General features: G+C 34.6%; 3 protein-coding genes across 5 annotated transcripts in view; 1 reads left to right on the top strand and 2 right to left on the bottom strand.

Annotated features, from left to right (window-relative positions):
- Positions 1 to 4,828, bottom strand: part of LOC125646990 (importin-7-like) — a 34,494-nt gene extending 29,666 nt beyond the window's left edge. For both annotated transcript variants that reach the window (XR_007359954.2, XM_048873689.2), the window contains exon 1: positions 4,619 to 4,828. Coding sequence is in view for 1 of the 2 variants with exons in the window: in XM_048873689.2 (XP_048729646.1) it covers positions 4,619 to 4,702 (84 nt within the window). In the remaining variant the exon portion in view is untranslated. The remainder of the gene's footprint in view (positions 1 to 4,618) is intronic.
- Positions 4,778 to 13,306, top strand: LOC125646999 (vesicle-associated membrane protein 8-like). Its single transcript, XM_048873697.2, has 5 exons — positions 4,778 to 4,797; positions 5,023 to 5,087; positions 9,082 to 9,218; positions 9,348 to 9,491; positions 10,575 to 13,306. Coding segments are annotated over exons 2-5 (357 nt in total). The 5' UTR covers positions 4,778 to 4,797; positions 5,023 to 5,085; the 3' UTR covers positions 10,649 to 13,306.
- A 1,540-nt stretch (positions 13,307 to 14,846) lies between these two features.
- LOC125678763 (uncharacterized) lies at positions 14,847 to 17,911 on the bottom strand. 2 transcript variants are annotated; one of them, XM_048917442.2, is made up of 5 exons: positions 17,269 to 17,911; positions 16,904 to 17,158; positions 16,235 to 16,786; positions 15,862 to 16,080; positions 14,847 to 15,719 (listed from the first exon to the last, which is right to left on the bottom strand). In XM_048917442.2, the coding sequence occupies exons 3-5, from the start codon at positions 16,427 to 16,429 to the stop codon at positions 15,210 to 15,212; spliced, it is 924 nt and encodes a 307-aa protein (XP_048773399.2). In that variant the 5' UTR covers positions 16,430 to 16,786; positions 16,904 to 17,158; positions 17,269 to 17,911; the 3' UTR covers positions 14,847 to 15,209. The 2 variants fall into 2 exon arrangements, with proteins under 2 accessions (XP_048773399.2, XP_055997001.1); XM_056141026.1 differs by lacking the exons at positions 14,847 to 15,719; positions 15,862 to 16,080 and having other exon boundaries at positions 16,471 to 16,786.
- Between the last annotated feature and the right edge of the window lie 2,867 nt (positions 17,912 to 20,778).

Genomic DNA, 20,778 nt, shown 5'->3' with positions numbered 1-20,778 from the left:
TTGTAAGTATTTGAAATCAGCCAGAGAATGCTGCCTCCAGCTGGAGGCGGCGAAATTTCTAGATTTCGGACCAGAACACCTCCTGTATTCGTATTATTATTTTTGTTTATTTTGGATCGAAACCAAAGAAGATATAGAAAATTTTTGTCATTATAAAATACTGATCTGCACCAGAAACGACCTTGAAATTTTCTTAAAATTAAAAAAAAAAAACTTCACCAGAATGGCGTAATAAAAACTTATGGGTCGGTGTGAATTTTCAGACTCGGTCGGGCGAGGGGAAACAAACAATATTTTTATTTTGGCCTAACCTAGATTCAAACGGAAGGCGGTCAGTACATCAAGTTCCAGCAAGGCTAAAGTCGCAGAAAGTTATGAGAAAACGAAATGTAGTAGAAGTGACTTAGATGAAGAATCAGACAGTGAAACTGTGCTGGAACAAAATGAAAAAGAAAACGAAATTCTAATTGAAAAGCTTGTGCATGAAATTGAAAAAGAACATAATCAAACTGTGAACGAATTACCAAATTTATCGAATTTAACGAATTATCGAATTTGTGTCTATTTTTTTTTTTTAAAAATAACAATGAATATTGCACGTTAAATCTCGGTCTATAGATATTTGTTGTGGTCTATAGGAAATGAAATAACGATGGACCAAAAGTCTATAGGATTTTAAAGTTAGTTTCGCACACTGGTGAAAAGGTATCACTACTTAAAAGGACTATGAAATCTAGAAAAAAACTTCCTGTTCTGAATATCTAAGGTAAATTCTAATGTTCAGCAACAGTATAAAACAAGATGTGTTCTTAAAACTCCAATGCCCTCAAAAGTGCATATACAGATGAAAGACTTTACATAATATAATTGGTGTATTAACATTAAAATATATGACTAATTTGTACCAATCCTAAAGTCAAAACCCTGTGTTGTGAAATTCACCATTTTTTAGACATCCTTTTCTGCTATTCCTAATTATGCATTTAGATTATGTACAGTATCAGCAAACTTACACATAAATACTATATACTAAGTTTGGCCCCACCCTGGGGTCAGAACACCTACCCCAGGGATCATCAAATTTACAACTTAAGTAAAGCACTACCTGCTCTTTCTAAATATCCATTTACTTTCAATTTAGTATCAATAGCACTAAAGATGTTATCCAAGTGTTTTACACAAAAAACACTATATATTAAGTTTGGCCCTACCCTGGGGTCAGAACCCCTACCCTGGGGATCATGAAATTTACAATTTTGGTAGAGGCTTTCCTGCTCTACATTACTATGCATTTAGTTTTTCTTAAACATGTGCAGTTGTAGAGAAGATTTTTGAAAATTGGTCAATTTTGGACAGCTTTTGCCCCGCCCTAAAGCCCCAGGAGTGTAGGAATCCTGAAATTTACAATTTATGTCCTCCTTGTTCCAAAGATCCTAAGAGTAACTTCCTCATCATTGATATCAACAGACATGCCTCCATAACCTTCATTTGAGCACAGCAAAGTTGGTTGAATGACTTGTCCGACCAAGACCAAATTTCACATTCATGACTCTGAAATGCTTACAATTAATGGATTTGACTGAATGCTAAAAGCTTTTTAATGAATAAGATAAAAAACAATAAACTAACTTCAAACTCATTTAAATTCAAATAGAAACCAAATAGGATTCTAGACAAAATTAATGTTTCAAAGTAGGTTGATGCAAAGTAAAGTCTGCAAGTCCACTCTTGATTTAGTACGTATTGGACATGTGAGCGAACTGGAATTTCATATACTGCATCGATGAGCAAACACATGCAAAAATGTCAGCTGAAGAGCTTTTACTTAGGTAACATCAGCTATCATCAAGCTGTGATGTACTTTCTTCTTCAGGTCTTCTGAAGGCCCTAGCTTAGAAATATTGTGACAGAAAGAGCAAATTAAAAGCTCTGTGTCTGAAATATTTCCAAAAAAAAATAAAATTCAACATCTTTTCTCTTCTCAAAAATTAAAGAAAATCAAAATCCTTGCCACATGTACATCTTCAATATCCATACAAACCTAATGTAAAGAAGAAAGTTCTGGCTTCAACACTGTGAGACATACAAAGTACAATCCATGTATACCCATGAAATATTTCCTCAAAACCTGTTAAAAGTCGAACAACCATTGGTTTTCTCTTAAACTGAGGAAAATCGAAATCCTTACCACATGTATATCTTCAATACCCATGATACAAACAGGTCTTCACTTGAAAACTTTTAGATGGACTAATCATATACCCTTTGTATTACATTGCAATAAATATAGTGCCAAAACTTTAACAAGAGAAACCAAAATGAATCAAAATTGCATCAGTGACCCACAAAAGCTACATGCCAAGTTTCGTATTTGAATTCTTTATTTTTTTCATTCAAAGGTAAATAAATCAGAATTTCAATATATCGAGTAATGGAATTTATTTATAATCACAAAGTCTCAAAGATATTGGAGACAGACTCCTTCATCCAGGGCTGCAGGGATTTAACCAGCTTTTATATCTTATTACCCATTTCATATTTAAGGGGAATTTTTAGAATACAGTCACGAGCTTCCTCCAGGGGAAGGGAGGGGGACATTCTCATGTCAAAATATCTAAAAATAGGTGCATCAATTGATTGAATATTGATATTGCAAGACTTTGTTAATTATAGAAAAATACTTAGAATATACATGTATGAAATGATTTTTGTTAAAATTCCTATACAATTTCACATAGTTTCTACACTTCAAGGGGAATTTTTACCTGTGGAAGGGGAAATATTCATTTGTTGTTAAAGGGGGAAAGGTACCCTTTACCAGTAGTAAATAGAATCTCAATAAATCCCATGGCTGTTACTGTCCTTTTTAGTACAGGGTCTGGGTCCCATTAGATTGGGAAAATTATCTATGTTTTGGGTCAAATAGGGAAATTTTACATTTTGAGCCTTGTCGAAAATGTGCGAGAAGTCATAAGTAAAAAACGAAACTAGCACGATTTAATTTTTTTTAATACACACAATGTAACAGTTTGTGATATTGGCAATTTCTAGATAGGTAAATTGGGAATTTTCCAATTCAAAGAGATTGACGGCCCTGTCATTTAACTGTTGAATGTCGTCATTGTTACTGTCAAGCCATTTTGTTTGCTTGTTCTTTTGATCAGGTTTGACCTACAGGAATTAAAATTTTAACAAACTGAAGTGATTTCCGGATTTTTTTATTTGGGGGGGGATGGGGTGAATGATTTTTATTTCGTAATCTATTAGTTAGCATAATAGATCTCTTAATGACTGACAATTGATCATTGGTGACAATTATTTAATTGCAATTATACATATATTATGAAGGGAGCGTATTGTCTCAGTCCTACCAATAACATAAATGTAATAGATGAAATAGAAAATTTCTCAAATAAAATGTCCTATCCTGATTTTTCTTCTTTTTTTAAATTAAAATTTTAATGCCTATTTTGCCATCTCTGCTCTCAGGGCTGAATACGAGATATAATCCTTTGCGCATGTGAGCCCAGTAAGTGGACCCATTCCCAATTGAAAATTGGCCTGCCCCCCTCCACCAATTTCTGATACTCTAGTCGTGCGATCAGTACTCAACTAGTATCGAAAAAATGTTTAAAAACCCCGGCTATCTTTTGAGCCTATTATCATTTATATCTCTACAACCATAGTTGTATGTATGCACATTTAGTAGTTTTTTTTATTTTTATATTTCATTCACAAAATACCTAAGTATTGATATCTTTAATAACACTCGAAATAAAATCATAGACCTCAAGGGCCCTCAGAGTCGACTCATCCATGATTTCCAACAATTTCTTTGTAATCAAATGCTAGATTCACACCTCTCAATAATAAGAATATGATTGATCATAGAATAGAATATGATTTATTTCCAAATTAGGCATATATATTTTGAGATGATCTCCCATGCTTTTCATAGGAGGGATACACTTTAGTTAGTGTCTAAATCCAATTATAAATACCTGAATAAATATCTGTGTAGTTAGTATGTTACAATTGTTATTTCAATTTAATAAAAAAAACCAAAAAACTGTCCAATTTGCATTTCAGATTCCCCTAAATTACCAATACATAAAAATATTCTTGGACTTGTAAGTATTTTACTCCACCTATGGACATCCCTGTAGACGTCATTGTGTGCCCAGGATTCAGATTGAATCATTCTTGCATTTAAGAGAAACTTTTTTTTCTCTTAATTATTGAAAGCAAGTGAAAATTCTTCTCTTACGTTAGAAACTAAATTCAATTAGTACATTAATATGAGCTGTAAAAGAGAGCTCGCAAGTAAGTTCACGTTTGTTGTGCTGAATTTCACAATCAATCACAATTTACCTATCACCAACTAAAGGCACATGGTTTCAACCTGAGTAATGAATATTGGCAATGTTCCAAACATTTTTCACATATTTAAAAAGAATCTAATATTGAGTACTGTGTTCAATAAAATCTGGAAAAAATTTACGCCATTCACAATTAATGTATAATATATTCTCATTCATCGTTTTAATTTTCTGTTCCACACATGTGCTCAATGACGTCTGCCATCTTGGATAACGTGTCTAATGAATGGATCACTCACCTCTGTCAGTTTTTGTTCGGCTTGTTCTCTTTGATTAGGGTCCAGAGTGGCCCTTAACACTTCTACAAGTTTTCCCGCATCCATTTTCCAGAATATTAAGGCGCTTGATCGACGTAAAATTGTTTCTGGAGGGACAGTTTTCCCTCAGTGTATCCTCATCCCAGTCGCGCCAAAGAGAGGTACCCTCATGGACGTACCGTAAATCCAAGCGCATTGTCGTTAAATTAATTGTGCAAACAGTACCTAAGATTTATTTGAGAAATATGATATAAGTGTGTTGTCATTTCACCAGCTAATGATAGGAGTAAAAATGACGAGAATATTGATAACTTTTCAAGAATTTAATGTTTTACGACAATTGAACTTTGACCTTATAATCTTACTTTCTTTTCATTTTCCATCAGCAGATTCTTGCTCATAAAGCGCCTCATACTCAAAAGCAGCGTTACTAGATTATACCATAGAATATGTAAGTATACTTGTCGTTTTATACTGTATCTGAGTAGGAAATTGAATTCCTTTACTAATTAGGGCTATTAGGTAAGACAGGAAATCAATCTACTTAAACAACACAAACGATAATAATTTGTTTGATTGTCTTTGTTTGATTAGGCTAAACCAGTGACTCTGGGTTTTGATTTTGAATATTCAATATTTTTGATTTGTTTTTTTATTATTATTTCTTGCTTCTTTCTTTGGGGGGGGGGGGGGGGTGTTAGTATATGGTTTTGTTTGTTTTGGTTTTATTGTTTAGGAAGGGTTGGTGTTGTGTGTGAGTTTGTAATTTAACATGGCTTAAGGTGGCTCACTACACCTAATCTCGGCTGAGATTCGGTTTGGCTGAATATTTGGACTGACGCCTTAACTGAATTTCGGAGCAGTCCTTCATAATTCATGTCTGGAAATTTACTTTCAGCTTTGGCCATTTCTAGCAATTAATGTGCACTTTGGTGACAAGTAGTTGAAGTACTGCTGTTCATTTGTAAAATTGTATACAATGAATACTTGTTTATTATTTAAAACCGTTTTTTAACTTTATTTATTGTTCATTTTAAAACAAATACTATTTGTTGACATGAAAGAAATTCCATATTTGTTCTATTGCTATTCTTATATTATTCCCAATTAAATGGGCATACATGTGCATGATAATTTTTCAACCAAAATTCTGTACAATGCCTTTAAAAATGCAAGATTTTGAGCGAAAAACATGTACACAAGTTTGCAAATTGTGGTACAAAATCTGTACAGATATCAATCATAAAATTGTTTTAGTTTATAAGAGTATAATGTTGAGAAATATTTTTACAATTTCATTGTTGTTAAAACCTTGAAATATTTCATTATTTCTGATTATACATACACTGCCTTTGCAATTAGTCAAAATTAGAGAAATAACGGGTGATCATACTTTGTGACAAATCAATTTACAAAAGTGACCAAAAAATTTTCACCAATTATTCCAACAAATCCTTTGAAAAGAAGATTTTTAAAAAGTTTTCAAAGTCATAAAAGATGTTTTCTCAGAAATTTACCTTTTTATACTCATAATTACAATGTCTATATATGTAGCATATAGTGATAAAATATCTTAAAGACTGCTATTTTTTGTTTACCCATAATTCACTTGAAATAAAATCAAATTCAAAAGATGTCAATTAGCAATGACAATCATGGCTTGGTTTCTCTTGAAAAAACACCTGTTTGACCTATTTCTGACCACAAGCACTTTTGTCTGAGATCATTCAAGCATATTGAAGTCCAGCAGTAGGAAAGGGACACATTATGCAATCAAATCAATGGACTTTAATAACTGTTGGACTGAATTTATAGTACTAGACCTGAAAATCTGTACAACTTATCATTTTGCTTGTCAATGAATTCAATGTACAGGAGTAACAGTGTGAATGGAGTTGAAAAGGCATGAAATTTTGTATGCAATCTGTACATTTTACATATCAGTGATACATGTTTGGATATATTTATACCCCCCCCCCCCCCCCCCCCCCCCCCCCCCCCCCCCGCAACAAGCTGTGGGGGGGTATACTGGAATCGAGTTGTCCGTCCGTCCGTCTGTAGACACAATGGTTTCCGGGCTCTAAAGCATTATCCTTTCCACCTACCGTCACCATATCATGTATATGGACTACCCATGGGATGAAGATGTTCCCTATCGATTTTGGGGTCAAAAGGTCAAAGGTCAAGCGCACTGGACTTTGAAGTAGCAATATGGTTTCCGGGCTCTAAAGCGTTATCCTTTCCACCTACAGTCACCATATCATACATATGGACTACCCATGGGATGAAGATGTTCCCTATCGATTTTGGGGTCAAAAGGTCAAAGGTCACGTGCACTGGACATCGAAGTAGCAATATGGTTTCCATTTAGATTCTTTAACGGCTTTTTTCATCGCATGAACAGTCTTCGACGTTAACCGGTGGCCCGATGGCTGAGGCCAGTAAAATTGGGATCGGGCTTCTAAAAATATTTAACCCAGGAGTCCGGTGGGCCTTTAAAAGTTTTATTGTATGTTTTGTATATATTACAAATAAATTGTGAGATTGACTCAGACTTTGTCAGGATTCGCATCGAAAAACGATCAACCATGCTGCCTTTTCTGAAGTATAGGGAGGCAAGGGCACTGAAACTTAATGTAAATATATAGTATGTGCATGTATAAAAAATACACATACTATATATTTACATTAACTTCTGGTGTCCGTGTAGGGAGGGGGCTCGTCCGTGAAATTCTAGACCTCACAAGCGTATTTCGCAATCACAACCATCAGATCCAAATAAAAAAAAACGGTCGTACAAGGAGAAAAGAGAAACGAAAATTCATGCCCAATTGGACCTAGGGTGGGCCTTTACTAAGATTTAATTCTGGAGAAAACAAAATGTGGTGTTTACAAAACAAAGTAGAACATGAGCTGCTGATGTATCTGCGAGATTAATATGTTGAAAAATAAAATAAGATAATCCTTTTGATGTCAGTTGTTCTCTAACTATGATATTCTTGATATGTATTTTCCTACAGTAGAACATAAGTGTATCTGTAGTGTAGAATCAGCATGCAACACCTTGCAAATGACAAGTAATCAAATTAGAAAAAAACAAACATTTTGGGCCATTAAAATATTGTTTGGGCTTGCAAAATTATTGTACTGGGAGGCCCAAAGGGCCTGTACCTCAAAGTTTTTCATGAAGACTGCATGAAGATGTTGTGTTCCTAGTTTATACCTATTAACAACACCCTTTGGGAGATTGGGGTAAGCGGGGGGTATTCTTATAGTGAACATTGCTCACAGTACATCTTGTTTATATTTGATATAAACAAAAGTACATTCATACATATTTGCTTAAAAAATGATCATGTAATTACAAATTGCACATAATGATAATACAATTAAAAGTTAGAAGTAGCAGTTACTATAGAGTATATCTGAAACCATCATCACATACCACGGGTTATTGTTTCATTCCATCGTCACAAACCACGGGTTATTGTTTCATTCCATCCCACAAACCATGGGTTATTGTTTCATTCCATCCCACAAACCATCGTCACAAACCATGGGTTATTGTTTCATTCCATCCCCTGAAACCATCGTCACAAACCATGGGTTATTGTTTCATTCCATCCCACACACCATTGTCACAAACCATGGGTTATTGTTTCATTCCATCCCCTGAAACCATCGTCACAAACCACGGGTTATTGTTTCATTCCATGGTACATGATAATGTAATTCATATTTCTATTTATTATATACCCATCAATGTTTCGATTTTTTGATACTGTGGATTTCACAGAGTATGATTCGGTTTTCCGGATCACCACACTGTGGTTTTCTGATTCCGTATCAGCATCCTCTGAAACTGATGACGTCACAATGCATTAACGCAACGTTTTTTGTGGATTATATTGACCGTGTCACAAAGAAAACTGTGTACACAAAATATAACTTCAATACATGTCTGTGTTTTTGATAATTTGTATTACATTTATTATCTTATAAATGTGGATTTAAAATGCGTAAAGGGGTATATAATAAATTTATCATTACTACAGTAACTTGATCCGAAGAGTTGGATCACGTCTCATTGACAGGCGCATCGCGTGTGATCTGATGATCCGCGCCTGTCAACTCAACATAATTAACTCTTCAAATCAAGTTACTGTGGAGCAATGATATATATGTAATAGATGGTCAAATGACATGTACGATATGAATAGCTATAAAATCATTTAATCAGTGAGTAGGCAACTGTATTTACAAATTATGAAGTTCATTCTAGTATGCAATACTGTATAGGACTTTGTCAGACAAACATGTATTTGAAAAGTGACAGATCGATATTCCCTCATGAGGCTTTTTAAAAAAAGTATGCACAAACACCTAATATATGTATAAATAAATACCATTTTAAATTATTGAGATTTACGATTTACTGTGAACAGGAGCAGAAGTGGAGAGAGCAGAGATCGGCTGGATGAGCTGACTGGGGAGGTTAGTGAAGTTACCTCCCTTCTAAAGGACAACGTTGACAAAGTATTAAGACGTGGAGACAAGCTAGATGATATTCAGCAGAAAGCAGGTATACTTTCTTGACTAAAAATAGAATGGTTCTTTTTTTCATATGCTTAAGCAAGCAACTGATAGCAATATTTGTTTTCAATAATATTTTTTCTACTCTTTGTTGATGAATGATTAAATTTCATTCCAGATGATCTGGAGTCAAGCTCCATTCAATTCCAGAGAAGTTCCCGAAGTCTTCGACGGAAAATGTGTTGCTCTAATATCAAGATGACACTCATTCTGATTTTGGTTGTCATTATCGTAATTGCAGTGATTGTGGTCATCATCCTAAGTAAGTTTTCGTTTCTGGTGGATTTCATGCTTTTTACTGTCATGAGATTGTATAACAATAAATGTTACAAGGAGATGAAGGGACCCATGTACACTCTGTAAAACTTTAAGATCCAGTCTAGTCTCTGGTATCATGGTCTGATTTGTACCCTTTAATTTGCTACAAGAAAGGGTTTACATAATTTTCCTTTGTATTCCTATATATACAATTTCCACACAATATACAATACACTATACATACAATATACATACAATATACTATATACAATTCAATACAATATACATATAATATACAGTATATATACAGTACAATACCCTCTTTTCATCCCTCCCTGATGCCAAAGGTCATCTTGTGAACAAGCACTAACGCTATACTATGCAGATGTTTCCATGTTAACTTGACTATGCCCTTATGGTTCTGGGGAAGATTTAATGTCCTTGGCAGGAAATGGTCGGGGCATATAGTATTACCCCATCCCATCCATCATTTCATCATTTTGTTCATTCCATTAAGGTTAGTTTTTACAGACTTTTTTTCACTGTGCTTAAACTGATATAGGTCTATAAATTTTCATGTTCTTCTCAAAAACTGGGAGACCATATTCACCAATCTTCACTCAAAATATCCTTGGGAAAGGGGAATTAAAATGCACTGAAATGAAGGAGATAATTAAGACATAGTGAAAATAGGGTGGGGTGTTTAAAAATCTTCTCAAGAACTACTGATTCAGAACCAGAAAAACCAAAACTTACTCGGAAGCTACCGTATTTAATGAGATCTCATCACACAGTGAAAATAGAAACATCCTGTAATGATGACCTAAACGACAAAGTGAAAATAGAAACATCCTGTAATGATGATCTAAACGACAAAGTGAAAATAGAAACATCCTGTAATGATGATCTAAATGACAAAGTGAAAATAGAAACATCTTGTAATGATGATCTAAATGACAAAGTGAAAATAGAAACATCCTGTAATGATGACCTAAACGACAAAGTGAAAATAGAAACATCCTGTAATGATGACCTTAACGACAAAGTGAGGGATACATTATTTAAAAAATGTTTTATTCCTTTTCAGTGACTGTGAAACCATGGGAACATTCAAATAGTGGGAATAGTAACCATAGGAACGGATCACTAGCTATCAGATGAATTATACGCGAAGCAGCTGAAATCCTCCAGTCCTGTTATCTAAGAGACAAATGCAGTAACATGTTACATTCCACCTGCAACAGGAATTTCACTGTGATATTTCTGTAATTTTAATGATATTCTTTGATCATAATACTTTTTTATTTTTTTTAGCTGATGTAGTTTTATACTTTTGCATTTGAAAGTACCAACTTTTTATTTATGATTTATTATTTTTAAATCTTGCACATATCTAATTTACACTTACATACCTAAGACGAAAATACAGTAAACCACCCTTATAACGAGCAGGCTTGTAACAAAAATGTTATTGGATATAACAAAGTTTGTTTATAACGAACTCTTTTTTGCTGGCCCTGGACATTTGCTATAAGTGTTTTTTTCTGTATTCATGATATAAATTTAGAGTTGAGTACTCTACTTTCCATATACCGACTGCACTTTATTCTGTAAATTGTTAGGCACATGGAACTTTAGTCAGGACAATCAGGTTATGATGTGCTGTATGGTATATGTCCTGTACTAGTAATTATTTTGGAACTTTGTAATATCATTAGCCTCAAACCAATGAACTCAGGAACTATAGTCTGTTTCTTCACAACATCTTCTTCATAACTGAGAGGACTTGAATCCCAACTTGGTACATATGTAGATCCCCATGTCTAGATATGCAGAAGAAAGTCTATTGTAATTGTTACCTGTCAGTATCGTACTACAACCTTTTGAACTTTGAGAGACATAGTGTTCTACATATTTGCCGTAGGTTAATCCTTTTCACAAAAACCAAGGTTAGTGACTGATCTTTTAGCTAGAAATAGTAACAGTACCATTGGTGCAAGAACCACAATCCTGTCTTCTTCAATATATACTACAGTTTATATACATTTTGTATCAGACTGCAAAATTTCTCAAATTAAATTGCTATTTAGAAGATTTATCTGGCAGCGATATGTTGATGTATTACAGGTAATCTGACAAAGATGTGATAAATTTGTGTTGATGTGTTTTTATATAATTATCTGCCTCTGGTGTGATACCGGTAATTCTGTAAAATTTAAATTAGATATACGTGATTACCTCTGTATGTATACCTCTGTTATTTGTTTACAGTCATAATGTTGTGTGCAATATGAAATTACACATATATATGTATAGGAATTTTTAACTTGAAAACACTGCCCTACATGTGGGATTCAGGTGGACAAGTACTTGTTTAAAAAAAGACCAAGTAGCTGACAAATTTCACTTTATTGTAGAATGTGAAACATCTAAAATTCAAGAGAAAAAAAGGCATTGTAACTTCTCAAATTGTATTTTCTGAATCAATGTCAACATTTGTTGTGAAATTACTGAAAAGGTTGTTCATATACATGTAGAAACTAGTCTGTCCTCTATGAATTAAGATGCAAAACTGTACATGTAGTTCTCAGATATATTTGTTATGTCCCAAATTTTTCCCCTGGAGAGCTACAGTTCTGTTAGCTACCAAGTACTATTTATTTGTTCGTGTACATTGAAACCTGTCTAATCCGACGTGCATTGGGAGACAATTTAAATTTTTTTTATCAAAATACACAGTGTGTCAGAATAAACAGTGTAAAAATCAATGAAAATAAGAAATTTAAAATGATAAAGGAGCATCGGAAATGAAAATACGGGTCAGAATACCCAGTGAAATGCATTACACAGATGTTGGATTAGGCAGTGTACACTGTATTATCTCCGGCCTTGGATTAGGCAGTGTACACTGTATTATCTCCGGCCTTGGATTAGGCAGTGTTCACTGTATTATCTCCGGCCTTGGATTAGGCAGTGTACACTGTATTATCTCCGGCCTTGGATTAGGCAGTGTACACTGTATTATCTCCGGCCTTGGATTAGGCAGTGTACACTGTATTATCTCCGGCCCATACAGTACATGTACATGTATATAATATTTGAAGTTTGTTTTATTGTACCTGAAGTACCGTTGTTTGAAGTTGAAGTACTTTCTACACACTGTTTTGATAACAGAGTTTGTGTTGTGACTCAGAACATGTTTGGGCATTGAAGAAATCATTTGATCATACATAAAACATCGGGAAGTGATTGGATATAAATATAAAGCTTAAATGTTTATTTTTTGTCACAGTGATGTTCAGACAAATTTTATAACACATTATAATGCTTAGGTTTTGTGTCAGTTTAATCTGATTTGCCTGCTTCCCATTAAGCCATTCAAAGCTAAATTTGGAATATTATTACTTCCTTATCCTTTTCCTGCCCTGTGGAACATCATTATCTTCATGTAGTTAATTCTGTTTAATGACACATTTTACTAGAATGCTCTACACCAGTCCAAGACTTTATTGAAATGTAATCATAGTTGTACTTAATGGCCATCCTTAATAAGTAGAGGACAAGTGTGTATATGTGTTTACTAGTGTTTATGTCCAATGCTGTATCAACTAACAAAGTCGTCATATCGATACAAGTGTACTGGTAATGAATCATTTAGCAGGAAACTTCATGATATAAATTTTGCTTTGTCATTGTGTTAAGGTAATCTTAAGTTTATAACTTCCATTTATGATTTTTGTCCATTATCAATGAAATGGCAGTAAATAACAAGTAACAAAGTTGTTTAATAGGTTTCTAAAATAAAGTATTTTCATTTTACTAGCATATTTATGATTATTCCAGGAGCATACAGGTTGATATGTTATAAAGAGATTAAGGGGTCCATGGGCTGTGATGCTCACCTGAGTCACTGCTTACAGAGAAGATGTGGAATGCCACACTAATTAAACAAGGAGATGCAGATTGTTTTGTAGAGTATTTCTAGATATGTTTTTGCCTTAAGTTTGATATATTTAATCAATACGCAAGATCGCGACTATTTTTTCCGTCTTGGTTTTAAATTTTACTTTCCCCTTTCAAAGTCTCACGAGACCCAGAATATGCAAGAAGGACAAGGTACGGTTTTGGTCAAAATCTGCCCTGTCCTGGAAACTCACAAAAATGCTAAATCTGGTACTTGAGAATGTGCCATTTATGAATATGACCATTGTTATCCTTTATCTTCAATAACAGCTCTAATATATTCAACGGAAAACCCCATATAAAATTGGTGACGTCGCTCACTTTGACGTTAATTTTGACGTTATACTTAAACGAAAGCTCTTCCCAAAAGTTATATGTATAGTCAAGCAATGATTTGTGACGTTCGGCATTGTAGGGGGAAAAAAATTGTACTACACATAAGAGTATCAACTTTCAAAATATATTGAAATTATTGGTTTTGTTTTGATACTGAATTTGATGATAATGAAAGTAAAATCTGGAATGCCGCACAACGGCAAAAACAACGTTGCGATTAACTGTGTGAAGCTAAAACGGAGCAAATGTATAATGTTTAGACCATCAGATGAATGAAATAATTATAGAATCATATCTTACAGCTATATAGTTCTATTGTCTCTCTTAAAATTTCGTTTGTATGAAGGAATTTTAAAAAGATTTATTTTTGTTTACATTTTCATTAACTGTGTAACTGTTGCGTGCATTCGGAAGATAAATGGCGATAAAATTAAAGGGTCTCTCATTTAAATCACCGAATGTTATACGAAGTTCGTAGCGTCATCTATGTAATTTCTCATGAAATGGAGTACACTGGAATTCCATCCTGACTTTTATTTGATTGATATGAACGATATTCCGAGAACTTTGAGAATATCAAAATAGTAGATTTGATTTTAGCTTATAAAGCGCAATATACCGTATTAAAGTTTACACTACAAAATTTTAGGAATGCATAAGATACATAGATTCTAACAATAAAATTAATCTGTTTGCGCTTATAAGATTATAATTCCAATGTTATTTATTACAATTATTTTGATTGGACAAAAATAAAGCTGAACAAGAGTTTATACAGCAATAAATCTGAAAACGCGATGTATTCATACACGCCTGAAAACAAATAACATAGTGCGGTGAAACTATTCAATTTTTTGCAATTGTTAATAAATTGAATGAATTGAAATTATAAGATTAAAATATTCTTTTTGAAGAATTTATAGATGTGTAAACTCCGGACATTTCACTCACAAACTTTTATTTAGCTTGTGAGTAAACTGATGTCTGGAGTTTAAACATCATAAATTCTTCAAAAAGAATGTTTAATCCTATAGTAATTCATTCACAATCTTACATGTATCTGCTTTGTACATTGTGTTTTACTGGTCATATATATATTCACCAAAAACGGCAATATTTAATGAAAAACAAGAACCACAAAGAACACACGAAGAACATTTATATACGTGTATGTACACACGCAAACACAGATCTCTCTCTCTCTCTCTCTCTCTCTCTCACACACACACACACACACACAGCAACACATACCTCCTCCCTCCGTCTCTCTCACAAACATCTTATCTTTCTCATACACAGTCACACACGCTCTCAGCCTCCGTCGCATATTCACTTTCTCACACGCACTCTCTCTATCTCTCAAACACACGCATGCGCGCGCGCATTCACCCCCAGACTAGATATAGCACACCCTCGCCTTCTCTCACTCTTCCACATCATTGTCATTTCCATCACTGTCTGAACCGTCAATGACGTCATGGATGTCCGATGCGTCTTCAAGTGATGTTGTCCAATTCCTTACCCCCTTCAGTGACTCCTGATGCCGTCCAAAAGATAAATACCATATAACGCTGGTGATATGGCCGCACATTCCTACAACTCTTGTTCCAGCTTTGCATTTGCAATACCAACCATCAATATCTCCCTCGGTGTAAGTGATCCAACATTTGTACTGTTTAGCTGATATATGGCGACTTTGGATCTTGGCGCACACCATTCCTTCAATTTCGTCACTTATAAGGATTTCAAATCCACCGTCTACGTCCATGTGCTCATGAGTGTAGGACTTAGCCATGCGAAGTTGGTACACTCCCAGAGTTAGCTGACGCAATTCAGTGTCGTTGTACTTTGGAAATTCTGGAGTAACATTCTCTGAATCCACTTTTGTCCAATTAAACCCTCGTCTGTCAAGCCCTTCATTTTCCACACGTTCCTGTAAAACACAGCAACATTCGACAATTCATAAGCAAAATAAAACTGAGGTTTCTTAATTTAAAAAATATATAAACATATACGTATCTTTCAGAATTTTCACACTGAATATGGTATGGATATTGATGTATGTATATATTAACCTGCAGTGTATTTAATCTCTGTGAAAGGTAAACCATTTTCGCTGCACTTTCTTGGTCCTCCTCTGATGACACGCTAAGTGGTGGTCTATACTTATTGCAAAGAGCTGCTACAATTCTCACATAATCACCGATGAATGGAATTTGCGAGTTTGGCAAGGTTTTTGCCAAAAACTGCCACTGCTTAATGCGCCCATTAGCTGCTTCAACAATCCACCTGACCTGGAAAGACAAATAAAACGTTACGCATACAGTAAAACATTTTTTTCATTATTTCATATACCTTGTATTTCATATCTAAAGCTGAAATGTGATTATGACATAAAGGAGCACAATCAGCTCGTATTTATTGAGAATATGAAAAGCATTAAAGTACCTTTGTCACAACTCTTGACTTGTTAGAATCAAGCGTGGGCAGCTGTTTGTCTCCTCGTGTCATGAATGCTGGCATCTCCATCCTTATTCCAAGATCTTCCAGAACATCCTGAGCATCCCTAAATCCGCGATCAACAACAAACACATCGTCTTCTTGCAACCAGTTCCGAAGTTCTTCAGCATTATGGCAAATCATGTGTTTCAGGATGTTAGCATCATTATTTTTGGAGTCGGCAAGATAGGGTCCAAGGACCGATACGATCTATCCACTTGTAGTAACAACCATCATTGGTTTAATAAGGAGTCGGTGCTTATGCATACTGTAGGACCGCCGCGCAAATGCGAAATTGGAACTTTTTTGAATGTAAACGTACGTTCCATCCAATACTAAGATCGCAGGGTTTGAGGTGATGTCACCACTCAGAAGATCTCTTGCCAGTTGACGGGTGTGGTTTTCAATGACCTCCTCACGTGTAATGTGTTGAAATCCCAGGTTGTATGGAACGAAGTCTCTTATAAGAGCTGTCCTAGCAGATACAATAGCCCGTCGTACCTGCAAAATTTAACACCTGTGAAAATTTCTTGTCCCTTTTTAAGTACATGTGTATATCAATGTTGGTTTGATATGAATTTATACAATTTTCATAAGAATTATACATAAAACGCTTACTTGAGATTTGGTCATCTGAAATAGAACAGCCAGCATTTTGTTGGAAAGCGCTGATCGAAGCTTCATTAACAGGATGCCTATGCAGGTCCTCTTGCTCCGATTTCTAGATGAGTTGATACTGGCAACTGATGAGACAATGTCATGGAATTCAAGACGAGAAAACCCTGTCAGTACCCTATAGTCTTCATCACTCATTCTGCAATCATCATCAAAGTCAAGCCTGGATTGTTGTTCAAATGCTTTATCACGCAGGTACTACAGAAAAAAAACATCATCATAAAAAATAATGATTTTGACCTATTATTTTAATTATAATATATATACATGTTCATACAGTTATCATTTCAAGCTGAAAAAAAAGCTACCTTAATGAGATCAATGATGGATGTTTTGTTCAGTGTTGTGTTGTCATTGGTCCTGATTTGGTGTAAAGCTTCATCATTCATTTTCTCGCTGTCTAGGTGTCGTATGCAGCATCTTGCTCCAGTTGGAATGATGATTTCTTTCTGGATAAACACAAACATCCGAACATGATGTGAAACTGTGACAAGCTTCGGTCCTGGTTTCTTGCAAACAAAGCAGTAGCCATGGCTCTGCGATGATGATGGGATAGACAAGGGAATAGTCGGAGGACTTGAAAATGGAGACTTTGTGCGCTTCTGTTTTGGAGACTGAAATGTGGGGTCTTTTTTTTCGTCTTCGGTGGCTGGTCTAAGAAGCATAGGTTGTCTTGTATTGGACTCCTTTATATTCCGACACTTATGTCGACATTTGTTGCAAATACGGTCTGTTTCTTCCACATCTAAAGAAAAGTGTTTCCTTAATGTGGACAGAAACAAACCAACGGGACGTCGTTCGTCTGGAGTGGTCTTCTTGTTACATAAACAACATCTATATTGCCTTCCATCCATCCTTTAAAACAAACAAGTACATTAGTACAATTATAATACTTCATAGACTTGCACTTTTTATATAAAATATATTTTTATATAAAATTTATATAAAATCCGGCGGGGGGGGGGGGGGGGGGGGGGGTCCCTTTTTGATGAAGTACATTATTTATATATATACTGTATGTAGTTTTACATGCAAAGTTCAATTTATTGGCTGCCCTTCTTTTTTAAAGTGACAGAGAAAGGTACTTGATATGAAATTTGAAATGGTGAAATGAATGCATTGAAGGATTAACCTTTGCCCCCTTCCCTCCCCCCTTTCCCCCTCTCCTATCCGATTTATGGTTTTAATGTTTGGGCAAAAGCACATAAAATTCTTTTAACAATAGGAGTAAAACATATGTAGCAAAATGCCTTCCTTGCCGCTTTTAAAAAGAAAAGGGTATATTTAAGAAGTAGCCTACAAATCTAAAAAAAAAATTATATATATATATATATATATATATATATATATATATATATGGCCGAGTGGACTTACGCACTGGTTTGACAATCTTGCTAGGCGGTGGGTGCCGTACGTCACTGGTTCGACCCCTGGCTAGGGCGAAAATTTTCAGTACCTAGTTGTGATTATTTAGTGATTTATATATATATATATATATATATATATATATATACATATATACATATGTAGTTTGCAAAAAGAACAAAACGTTTACATAGCTGTCTGAAGACACAGTAAAGCCGAAAGTGCTAACAGTGAAATGAGTTTTGTGTTTCTTAACTTTTATTATTGTATATATATATATATATATATATATATATATATATATATACTGTATGTAGTTATATGTATATATATATATATATATATATATATGATAATAGAAAAAAAAAATGTTTCATAGGTACAGATAAATAGAAGAGGAAAAAAATATACCCTCACACACGGGTTTCGAACCCGCGCCGATGGAGGTGAGATGTTAATGGTTGTAGAGCGCTACGCTCTTTTTTTTTTTTTCTAACCACTCAGCCACGGAGTCCTGTATGTACTCAGTGAATTATATGTATATTGACTATAAGTTAACAGGGAGGAGGGGGGCAATGTTTCATAGGTACAGATATATAGAAGAAAGAAAAAACAACAAACACACACAAATAAAAGAAAATGACACGGATCAAAAATTGTCTTATAGAGAAATGATATGTATTATTTCCTATCTATTGACTACACTTGACAGGGGAGGGGTAGGGGGGGGGGGCAAATGCTTCATAGATACAGATTAAAGAGACCTTTTAAAAGTGTCTTTAAAAGATGATCTATATTTGTAATTATTGCATGCAATGGTTACAAAACTATTTCGTTTTTTGGGGAATATACGTCACTGATTTATATTGCCGTCTGCTGTTCATCGTACCAAGGAAGTTTCACGTTATCAAGTAAAGTATGCACGCATGGTGAAATATAATGCTTTAAAATTTTCACCATCAATATTGTTTATATAAAGAACCATTGATCATTATATAAATTACTTCAATGCGACTTACCTGGTATTTAATGAGAATTCTCACGAAGCATCTGTTGCTCCTAGGTATACCCCATTCTGTTTACACTAACCATAACGACCAAAATGGCATCCGGTACATACGATTGGCTTTAATTTATCCGGAATTTATTATCATTATTTCAATAAATGACAATAGATAATAATTAACACTAACAAATATTATTTTGGAATCAATTTAATACCCAAATAATTCTTATATCCTCTTCCGTTGCTAAGATGTCTGCATTGATTACCGCAAATCACGTCACGATGGCGATTTTGTAAACATCTTTAAAGTGATATTTTAACCCTTCTTCCATCGTCGCCCGGAATGAAACTGAGAGGAATTGTCAAATTTCTCCGAAATTTTTAATTCATATAAAAATTGTCCCGGGCGACGGGGGAAGAGGTGTTCAATTTCACTGATTTATCTATACAAAACCTATGAAAAATCCATAAATTGCTTCATAACCCTTACTTTGTTCGATTGTGTACTACGCATGCGCATACATGAGTTGATTTTAATATGCTTTTAAGAATAGATACGGAGTGCTCTTTCAGAAAATAGACAAAAAAATATCAGGGACGCGAATTTAATTTTCCCCATAATCGCCGGGCAGAATTAGGCCTAAACCGTACCTACTTCTTTGGGCATGTTGGTAAATAATACCAGTTCTGCAACTTTTGTCGTGATCAATTCACCTGAATTTAACAATGGTGCACTATCATTGCATTGCAGTATACTGTAGTAATGATTCAAGAAAGAAACAAAATACGCAGAAATATCCACAAATGATAGATTTTAATGGAAATGTGTTGGATTTTTCCCCACTGCTGTCAGCCAGGAAATGTCCAAAGCTGAGAAGGGCTTGCATCAAAACATGTATCTTCACGAGCTAAATTCAGGAGTTAATTTTTCCTGTATCCAGATGTTTTTACACACCTTTCATTTAAAAATTCTTTTAATTGTGGAAAGCACGGGTTAAATCGTCTTCCGATTCCATGTTTGAATAAACAAAAAATGCCCAAGATCGACACGCTTTTCCGGACTTCTTTACAAGAGAGTTCCGCTAACTTGATATTTACGATCTTGCGTGTTGTAATGATAGCTATTTCTATGTCGAATGCAAAGCAGTTATGAACAATGTGTGTGTGAATCTCGTTAGATATACACTTAGTTATGTCTATTTGAACAGCTGGGAATTCTGACAGAAACAATAGTAGAATGTAATATAATATAAACAAGAGGCCCATGGGCCACATCGCTCACCTGAGTCACCTTGGTCCATATCAGAAGATTTTCCATATCTATTTGCATGTAAAACCATAGTCCCTATTATGGCCCCAAACCTTCCCCTGGAGGCCATGGTTTTTGCAAACTTGAATCTACACTATGTCAGAAAGCTTTCATGTAAATGTGAACTTCTTTGGCCCA

This window comes from Ostrea edulis, chromosome 6 (assembly GCF_947568905.1).
Source record: "Ostrea edulis chromosome 6, xbOstEdul1.1, whole genome shotgun sequence".
NCBI lineage: Eukaryota > Metazoa > Mollusca > Bivalvia > Ostreida > Ostreidae > Ostrea > Ostrea edulis.
This window is presented reverse-complemented; position numbering and strand designations above follow the sequence as displayed.

Coding starts and splice junctions, on each gene's coding strand:
- LOC125646999 (XM_048873697.2), top strand. Junction 9,219..9,347: donor TGATATTCAGCAGAAAGCAG/GTATACTTTCTT, acceptor ATTTCATTCCAG/ATGATCTGGAGTCAAGCTCC. Junction 9,492..10,574: donor GATTGTGGTCATCATCCTAA/GTAAGTTTTCGT, acceptor ATTCCTTTTCAG/TGACTGTGAAACCATGGGAA.
- LOC125678763 (XM_056141026.1), bottom strand. CDS start 17,814: ATGGATGGAAGGCAATATAGATGTTGTTTATGTAACAAGAAGACCACT. Junction 17,159..17,268: donor CCATCATTGATCTCATTAAG/GTAGCTTTTTTT, acceptor TTTTTTCTGTAG/TACCTGCGTGATAAAGCATT. Junction 16,787..16,903: donor TTCAGATGACCAAATCTCAA/GTAAGCGTTTTA, acceptor TAAATTTTGCAG/GTACGACGGGCTATTGTATC.